Source organism: the organism of the source record quoted next, unplaced genomic scaffold, assembly GCF_019419815.1.
Source record: "Pyrus x bretschneideri cultivar Hongxiangsu unplaced genomic scaffold, Pyrus_bretschneideri_v1 Contig5, whole genome shotgun sequence".
NCBI classification, from domain to species: Eukaryota; Viridiplantae; Streptophyta; class Magnoliopsida; order Rosales; family Rosaceae; genus Pyrus; species Pyrus x bretschneideri.
This window is the reverse complement of record NW_025999787.1, coordinates 2,323,845-2,333,789: the sequence shown is the minus strand read 5'-3', so window position 1 is coordinate 2,333,789 and position 9,945 is coordinate 2,323,845. Positions and strand designations below refer to the sequence as shown.

Genomic DNA, 9,945 nt, shown 5'->3' with positions numbered 1-9,945 from the left:
TCAAATGTATGTATTGATTTTTCCCTCTTTCACGCTCTGATTGCTTTTTGGTCCAACTCGTAGTTTTAATTTGGAATTTCAGTAATCATACGTTACAATTTCAGTTGTAGTTTGAAAATCCAGTTTCGATTCGAAAATGCCATTTGTTGTTTGGCTTCATAAACCCTAAAACCCTAGGGAACTCAGCTTATGTTAATTAAGCAAATTCCATGTGTTATGATCCCTGTTGTTTTGGCTGGAATGAGTTGGATTCAAACTCTTAATAATGATTGTTTATGTTCCCCCCCGCCAATAGCATTGGTCGTCCGGTTAAACAATTCTCATGTTCTTTCCTTCTCTTATTTTGTGGCATAAACAGGTACGAGAAAAGTTATATGCACCGGGACGTTGTTACGCATGTTGCTGTGTCGTCAGCGGATTTTGTTGTAACTGGAAGTGTTGATGGTAATGATAGCAAGATACTGTTTTTGCCAAGTCCTATTATTCCTCTTGTATCGTGCATGTCATCAGCTACTTGTGTATATATAGTGTTAATTAATGAATTGGCTATGTGTCCATGCTGATTTTTCAAAGGCTTGTTGAGGTTAGTTATTGCCATCCAAAGGTCTAAATACTACGTAGTTTACTACTCTTGTGCAAACAATAAGACTAATGTGATTCATGTGCACATCCATATAGAGTGATGTGGGTACCAGGGTACGATACTGAGTTGTAGCCTAAGCAGTGGTTGCTAGGTTTTGATGACATTGTGGTGAGTAAGAGTTTAATGCAAGGCATGGTGGCACATATTCTACGGCCACGTTTGGTGCTAAGGATTGGATTGGATTAGATAAGTTAACACATTCAAGGTATGTTGAATTAAGAAATGAAGGCCAACTTCCAAATTTTGTTCTAGTGGAAAGAATTAGATGGACTAGTCATGACTAATCCACTGTTTTACCTTCAACATAGACCAATTTTTGAAGTTGGCCTCCATTTCATCTTTCAAAATACCTTTAATCTAGTGAGCTATCCAATCCAATCGAACTTTAGGGACCAAGGGCTTGTTTGATTCACATGATTGGATTAGAATGTATAACCTACTCAATTAAAGGTATGTTGAAGGGAGAAATTATAAAAATTGTGACCACCTAGATGATAGAAGGTGGATTACTCATGACGAAAACTTATCCATCCAATCCTCCTTAAAATGGTAGGATTAGAAGGGATGAATTTCCTTCATAGCTAATCTTCTTCTAATCCCCAGCAAATGAAAAACCATTCACTTCCACCTTCAACATACCTTGAGATTTGAGAGTTTTCCATTCCAGTCCAATCATGTGTACCAAACGAGCCCCATTTGTAGCCTAATAGTATGTATATGTGTGCAAGAAAGAGAAAAGATTCTTTAGCCTAATGTTGACTCCTGTGTGTTTTAGTAAAATGGAAGTAGGCATTTAAGATGAAGTGTGCATTTGAGTCGAATGAGATTTGCATAGCTAGCATACTATGTCAATGATTACATCCTGAAATATCAAGGAATGTACTCTCCCACTTTTCAAAATAAGTGTGTAAATAAAAGGATGGGTATAAATTTCCTTCTGTCAGTTAGCATTGCAGTAATACGGCCTGAATTTATATGTTATAGCCCTCTAAATAGATGCAATCTAATTAATATTACTACCTGGACTGGGAAATTGGTGATACTACTCATAAGATCTTGCGTTATGATCTTTTTGGTTTTCTTCGATTTCTAAGCTATTTTCCATTCCTTATTCTTGTTTTTTGTTCTTTGTTTATTTTTTCCTACCAGGACATTTGAAGTTTTGGAAGAAAAAGGCTATTGGCATTGAATTTGCAAAGCATTTTAGGTCCCACCTTGGTCCAATTGAGGCTTAGCTGTGAGTTATTCCTTGACATTACTACATGTGTACTCATGCTGGATTTTACTTTTAGATTGATCACTGCTTTCGTTCTAAATATTGGGCTGACTCTGAACATGCAATCAGAAGTAGTTTATCCTTATACAGCAGCATACGCATAAAAGCTGCATATTAATCTCCTGTTTTAGTTTGTGCGTGCAACTTAGGGTTCCTGAATATGTGTTAGGTTGTATTAATCACAGTCAGCTGAAACTTTAGCTCTCTAATTAATGAGGTACAGCTATATGTTTCTAATCCTGTTTGATAGAGGATTTGTTTGTCAAGCAGACAAGCTATGTACGCTCAGTTTATTGTGTAGCGAACTAGTGGTCATCCTGTTACTCATGATATTCAAAGTTAGCTGTGGTTTTTATTTTTCCTTTTTTTCGATCCACAATATTGGTACTAAATAAAAAGGATTTTTATCACGAACAGTCCTTGAAATTGACTTATCTCCTCATTTTGGTCCTTGAAATTCAAAATCAATTAATTTCGTCATTGAAATTGACCACCGCACAATTAATTGGTCCTTCCATTAAAATTCGTTGGTAATTCTGTACTTTGTTGATGTGGCACATAATTGAGCCCAAAAATAAAAAATAAAACTTATTGTAAACAGAAAAAATAGAAAGAAAAAAAAAAACCTCGATGAACTCGTCGACAACGCCATGCATCTCTCAACCACCAAACTCAAATTCATAAACTCCACCAAATCCTCCAAGCAGTCTGAACCTCTATCATCCGTCTTCACATTCCTCTTCGGAACAGCCACCCAAGTCTTGAAATCAGTCTGTTCCTCCTCCAGCAGTTCAACTCGTGCCTACCACCAAACAACTTCAGTCTCCTGCCTACCACCAAACAACTTCAGTCTTTAGCACATCAGAGAACAGCCAAATGGGTCTCAAATTTCAAGATCCGAAAATTTCCCAAATCTACAAAAGATGCGAACTTTGCAGAAACGTTCTTGAATGGAGAACTGGCCAATTGCATTTGGGAACAATTCAAGCTATTCCTTTCACTGGAGATGGCAGCAGTGCCGGTCTTTTGCTTGAGATGGTAGCATTGTGAAATTTTCCCTTTTTACTTTATTTTATAAATTTTAGGACTCTAAATTGTTTAAAATAATTGACTATTGTTTATAATCCATGTCACCCTATTTGATTGGACTGGTAGACCCCACATCTGTGCATGTCAGCAATGTAACAGAATTACTAACAAAATTTTAATGGAAGGACCAAATTGATGTGTGGTAGTTAATTTCAGGACGATATTTATTGATTTTGAGTTGTAGGAACCAAAATGAGGAGTTCTGTCAATTTCAGGGACTGTTCGTGATAAAAACTCAAATAAAAATGATATCTGATGCTGTGTCCTCAAATTTCAGATTCTGATGGTAATGACTAAAGTTTGTCCATAACTGATGTTTAGTTCCCATGTTTCTCTTAGTTCCTATTACTCATGTCATATACAGGACTGTCCTGATTTGTGTGTGTAGATATTTGAGGATTTTTTGTATTTGGTTTGTAATTGCACACCTACTTATTTGGCTGAGCCAGCCTACCATTTTGGTTTTGTTGGTTATTAGTGATTGTATGTAGATTTCAAGTCTTCCTGTTATTGTAGTCATGAGCCATGACTTGTTCAGCTATGCAGGTTAGTGTTGATGGTTTGCTTTGCTGTACAATTTCAAATGACAAATCTGTGAAGATATATGACGTAGTCAACTATGATATGATGGTCATGATTCGCACAGAGTTTGTTCCTGGTGCTGTTGAGTGGGTCTACAAACAAGGGGATGTCAAAGCCAGGCTTGCCATCAGTGACAGGGACTCATCATATGTACACATTTTCGATGCACGATCTGGTACAAATGAACCTATTATCTTCAGAGAGGTATGTTGTTGCAATGTTGGCATTCCTTCCACCTCAGTCATATTTTTTTATTAGAAAAATTCATACCTAGGTTAAATAAATTGAACTTCCAATTTTGTTTTCCATTTCATTTCTTATTCCATTCCTCAGGTACATTTGGGCCCAGTGAAAGTTATGAGGTATAATCCTGTATTTGATACAGTGATTTCAGCTGATCAACAGGGAATGGTTGAGTATTGGAGTCCTGACACCCTTAAGTTTCCAGAGACTGGGTATGTGCACTTTGGCATGTTAATATGATAATTTTCCTTCATCAAATTGGTAGAGAAACTGTATAAAAAATTAAAAATACACCAAATTTTTATGTGGAAAACATTATGAGGATCATAAGTTCATATGATCAGCATTCACAATTCCTATAAGAATGATTTTGTTAGAAAATAGCAGTAAGACTGTAAGATGATGTAGTACTACAGTTGCAGTCAGAGCAGTCAAACTTACCAAGTTTTGCTTACCTTTATCGTAGTCAAATATAACTAAGCACAGCCTTTTAGAAAGTAGAGAGACTACTAGTGAGAATTCAACATGTGCTGTTTTTCACAAACCTTGTTGGGAATTACATTTTGAGTGCATACTTTTTGTTCTCTGTTCTCTTTCCTCTCATTAGCATAGCAAATAACACAATTCTGATTACATCTGTTCTTTAATGATTTACTAATAAGGTGTTTAAGTTGTCCACTCCACTTCCTAATAGAACCATACTGCTTTCATGTGGTGCTTGTAGGGTGAAATTCAGAATGAAAAGTGATACTAATCTGTTTGAAATCCCGAAATGCAAAACTACCGTTTCTTCTATCGAGGTAATCTGCGCAATCCATCTCATAAGAATATAGATCTGGAAATCGATTTGACCTTTTTCGGGCATTTGATTCTCATGGAGTATGAACTCCTCCTATTTCTATCTTTAGATAAAAGCTCAAACTTGTCTTTTGTTTTGTTTCACTCTTTCTTAATAGATGATGTATGACAAAAGAAGTTTGTTACAGAATCTCTTTGGTTCCTCAGGTTAGCCCAGATGGTAAGCAATTTTCGATTACTTCGCCCGATCGCAGGATACGTGTATTTTGGTTTAGCACAGGCAAACTACGACGAGTTTATGATGAATCTCTTGAGGTAACATCAGTTTTTTACTTGAACATTTTTTGTAAGGATGTTAATCTCTAATGTTTCTGAGAATCTTTTGTTTTTTTAACACTTATATTGATTAAGTATCCTGTGCTGATTAGGTGGCCCAAGATCTCCAGAGAAGTGATGTGCCTTTGTACCAGCTGGAAGCCATCGACTTTGGGCGAAGAATGGCTGTTGAGAGGGAAATTGAGAAAACAGAATCTGCCCCACAGCCGAATGCAGTTTTTGATGAAAGCTCAAATTTTCTCATCTATGCAACTCTCCTTGGAATAAAAGTAATATAAGAGTCATATAATCCCCTCCCCCTTCCCATTACTTCTCTTGAGTAAAGGAAACTAATTTGTTCTATTTTAATTTTGTTTTGCAATTTCAGGTGGTAAATTTACACACTAATAAAGTTTCTCGAATTCTCGGAAAAGTGGAGAATAATGATAGGTTTTTGAGAATTGCCTTATACCAAGGTGACAAAAGCAGTAAAAAAGTTAGAAAAATCCCTGCTGCTGCAGCAAATGTTAATGAAAGCAAAGAGCCTTTGACAGATCCTACTCTCATATGTTGTGCTTTCAAAAAACACAGAATCTATCTATTCAGGTACTAAAATACTTTTAGAGAACCTCGAAGACACTTGTCCGATATTGGTTTTTCTTTTAAGCATATACTATTGGTTCATTTTTGCTGTTTTTAAATTACTACATGGCTAATGATGATTGGATGCCCAAGTTGTTACTACATGCTGATATTTTTCTGGCCCAGATCTGTACTTGAGGAAATCTTGATAATGGTAAAAGTTCTTGGAAAGAAGAAATTGGATTGTCATTTGGAATCATAGGATTGAAATATTCATATAGTTATTGTGGTATTCCTTTGGGAACTGTGATTCTACATTTCTAATTTGATATAATCTGACTTCCTTGTGCTCTCTTCAGTCAGAGAGAACCAGAGGAGCCTGAAGATGCAACTAAGGGAAGAGATATATTCAATGAAAAGCCTCCTGCTGATGAACTCTTGGCTGCATCAGAGATTGGTAAATCATCCTCAACATCTCTTCCTGACAATGTGGTAAGTTTTCTTTTACCTTGTATGTTGGATTTGATGGTCTTTTCTCAATTTTACTTCCTACTTTTCTTAATTTTTCAATAATAACGCTTGATTCTCTTGTAAAATAATTCTACGAATAGGAAACTGAAATTCAAATGGTACACTTCCTTTCTGTTCTCTTTTCTTACTATGCTGTTGTCCTCGAATTAGAAAGCAAAGGGGAGATAAAAAGGAGTAAAAAGAGGAAATATAGGTTTTGCATGTTTTTTGTTTGTAAAGCATATTGGACTCCTTTTTTCTTTTTCCTATCTTCTTGGTATGCCATCCTGTTTGGTCTTTCCTCTCTCAGAAAAGGAGTATTATTTGTCTTTATGAGAAAATCAAGATGAAGTTCTTGTTATACATTCCAGCATACGGAAATTATTAATGTACTGGAATTTATTAATAATTGAATGAACCAAATAACCAAATAATTAAGTTACTGGAAATTTTTATGTCATATTATCTTTGCTAGTTAGTGTCACATAAGTTCACTGTCTTTTCTACATAAAACACGAATAAATCCACTTTTCTGGTTTTTTTTTTTTTTTTTTTTGGTATGGATCTTTAGATGTGTATCTTCTTCTCTTAATTATGCGGCCTGAATCTCATGAAAGATGGGTTCAGCATTGCTTTGTTTTAATCATGTTCTATTTAGCTGTATTATTTGGGATGTGTTATAGCCTTACAGGTGTCTAATATTCTCTTTCCTTCTTCCCCATCAGATTTTGCGTACTACAATGGGTGACATACACATGAAACTGTATCCAGAGGAATGTCCAAAAACTGTGGAGAACTTCACAACACACTGCCGAAATGGCTATTATGATAACCTCATATTTCATCGAGTCATCAAAGGTTTCATGATACAAACGGGAGATCCTTTAGGAGATGGTACTGGTGGGCAATCCATTTGGGGACGGGAGTTTGAGGATGAATTTCATAAAAGGTAAAAGGTTTAATTTCATGGATCAAGTGAGATTGTAATGAAGACAAAGTTTCTAATTTTGTCTGTTTGCTCGCACAATTTTTTGTTTTGTTACAGTTCTAAAGTGTAAGTATTCTTTGATGTAAATGTTTCTTTCCTTGCAGTTTACGACATGACCGGCCTTTCACTGTGTCAATGGCAAATGCGGGAGAAAACACAAATGGATCTCAGTTCTTTATCACCACAGTGGCAACTCCTTGGCTTGACAACAAGCACACAGTTTTTGGCAGAGTTATCAAGGGGATGGATGTTGTGCAGGTACGATTGAGCCTTAAATTTTATGTTTGTCATCTGCATGTGGTCCCTTTTTCTCCTTGAGACTGGGGGATGGGGCGAGTCCGGTGTCATCATGTGCTGGTGCAGTCTTCTCGAGAGGGGCGGGAGGGAGGGAGGATGAGAGGGACAGATTTAAAGTTGCCTAGAAATTATTCATTGATTTAAGTCACTCCAGGGAGGAAAATGTTATGTGGCAAAAGACATTATTTTCCCTTGCAAACTTGGAAACTATCCTATGATGATGGGCATTTAAGCATACCTTTTACTTGGGAATCACGACTAGTATGAGGTCCCCCAGTGCGACTGATCAATCAACGTCTGACAATCATCTTATTGTTGGCACTTGGCAGGCTATAGAAAAAGTGAAGACAGACAGGGGAGAAAGGCCCCAAGTAGACGTGAAAATTCTGAATGTTACTGTCCCTAAGCCTTAAGATTCTCCCTTTTGATGATGTTGTTTCCAAATATGGTTGGGGAACGTTTTGGTGAATTTTGACCGCAAAAGATGCATTCAGGTAATTTTATTCCCCTTCCTTTTTTCACCTGCCTTCTGCCTGCCCAATGAAAATGCTTTTAATGTGGGGGTAGATCATCGGAACATTTGTTTTACGTCTATGCTTCGTGTTTTATGCCGATTATTTTGCAAGATGTTACTTGTTCTGGGTAAAAGAAGAAACAACGTTTCCGTGGTATGTGTTTTTGCTATGAGCACCTATCAACCGTGAAGATGAGCACGATTTCTGTGTGATTGCTCCGAAGTCATCCTAAGGCTTTTATATGAAGTTTCATTCTAGTATGCCCCCTATTAACGGTTTATGTAATGAAGTTCCATCGTCGTATGTTGTTAATTTCCTTCAACTCAAATACCTTTGACAAGCAAACTTTGTTCACTAATGTTTTTAAAGTTTGACCTGTAGTTTGAAGCAAAGTATACTTCAAACTTTTAGTGCTTGATGGTATTTTGTTCTTTTTTTTAAACTTGTTTATTTGTGTCTTTGACTCGATTAATCACAAGGTCCCCTGCTTGACCCCACACCATTTAGGGAGCGAGAAACTCTAACATTTGTTAGGTGGGTACCGTGGGGGAGAGTCGAATCCCAGACCACTTGGGAGCAAACCAAGGACCTAACTGCTAGACCTTTAGGGGGCGTTTGTTTGCCCTCATCAAACGTCTTTGGATTGGACTAGCTTAGTTGGGATTGCTAGCTGGTGTTTGATGCGGACAAGGATTACCATTAATGAGACTAGGTCGGACCCGCACCAACCAAGTCTTTTGCTAGGTAGTCTTAGCGAGGATCCCTAATATGTATGGGATTGCTAGTCTTGTCCCCAAACTTGCTCCATTTGCCAGCTACGTCGTCTGCAAATTGTTCCTCTGCAACACCCTTTAATCACCGCCTAGATCTAAAACAAAGCCCCACCCACCCACTGCCCAAACCTAAATCCAACCACCAAAATTTAAAAAGAAAATAACGTGAAATAAATAACAACAAAATTCAACCCCAAAATTCAAAATCCACACATTGCCAGAAAATTTTGAGATGGCTTTGCAAGCTGAGAAGCCAACGCATGTATCAGAGGGAGGAGAGAGATCCGAAAATTTTTGGGAAAAAAAGGAGGAGGAAGGTGGAGATACTTGATGACGATAAGAGGGTGAAGAGGATGAGCTTGTTTTGAAGGATTTGCGATGAGCTTTACACCCGCGTTTTACAGGAAAAAGAGGGAGAAAAGAAGAAATGTGGCAGAGAGCCAGAGGTAGAAGAAAAGAAACGATGCTGCGCAAGGGATAGTCTTTTAGGTGTAAAAAAGTAAAAGGTGAATAAATAATAAATATGCATTAAATACTATAAAATAATATTACGTATACATTAAATAATATAAAATATTACCATATATGCATTAATTAATATAATATTATAGTTAATTAATTATCCTGTTTTTTAGACCGATATTGCATCAAATGCTTCGCTAAGTCCAATTTGGTCTGGTCTAAGCCAGTCCAACTTAGTCCCTGAAGCTAGTTCAGTCCAAGGTAGTCCGGTGCAACAAATGCACCCTTAAAGGTTGTGTGAACAAGTTAGGGTTTCTGATGAATATCTTAATTAAAAGCCTACAATTTCTAACCAATCTAGTTTATAAGTTATAACTAGACTATCGGAAAATGCTAAAGAGATAATTAAACGTGCTGAAGAGATAATTAAACGATTTCTAGTGTGGAGTAGTTCAGAAAAAAAAAAAAAAAGGAACTGTTATTAGCACTATAAAAATCTCATTCTACACTCTTCACAAATGTATTTTTATTTTTAATTATAGAAAATTTGGAGTACGAAATGAGATTTTTGGAGTGCTAATAACAATTCCCCAAAATAAATATATTATAGTTTGTTTTTCGTAAAACCAAATGCATATTAAGGTTAAGATATTCAACGAAATGTAAATTAATAAGTAAAATAAAATAGATTGGAGACGGAGGATATATAAGCAAGAGTAAAGCTAGGTAGAATAAATTTTTAAACCAAATGATTTGTTATCAATAGAAAATAAATTCGTTAATCATTATTTACATAATAATTCAATCATCAACAATCATGTCACATGGTTTACAAAATTTGATCTTCTTATCATTACTCTATAGTAATCATA

General features: G+C 36.3%; 1 protein-coding gene across 3 annotated transcripts; it reads left to right on the top strand.

The window, feature by feature from the left end:
• Window positions 1-411: 411 nt before the first annotated feature.
• Window positions 412-8,254, top strand: LOC103954780 (peptidyl-prolyl cis-trans isomerase CYP71-like). Of its 3 annotated transcripts, XR_007252536.1 has the most exons (13): window positions 412-444; window positions 1,793-1,880; window positions 3,547-3,794; window positions 3,924-4,045; window positions 4,558-4,633; window positions 4,839-4,946; window positions 5,060-5,236; window positions 5,335-5,552; window positions 5,888-6,020; window positions 6,764-6,987; window positions 7,131-7,284; window positions 7,653-7,817; window positions 7,950-8,254. XR_007252536.1 is itself a non-coding variant. In XM_048569078.1 (12 exons), the coding sequence occupies exons 3-12, from the start codon at window positions 3,549-3,551 to the stop codon at window positions 7,734-7,736; spliced, it is 1,542 nt and encodes a 513-aa protein (XP_048425035.1). In that variant the 5' UTR covers window positions 412-444; window positions 1,793-1,880; window positions 3,547-3,548; the 3' UTR covers window positions 7,737-8,254. The 3 variants fall into 3 exon arrangements, 1 of the variants encoding a protein (XP_048425035.1); XM_048569078.1 differs by having other exon boundaries at window positions 7,653-8,254; XR_007252537.1 differs by lacking the exon at window positions 412-444 and having other exon boundaries at window positions 3,555-3,794.
• Window positions 8,255-9,945: the final 1,691 nt, after the last annotated feature.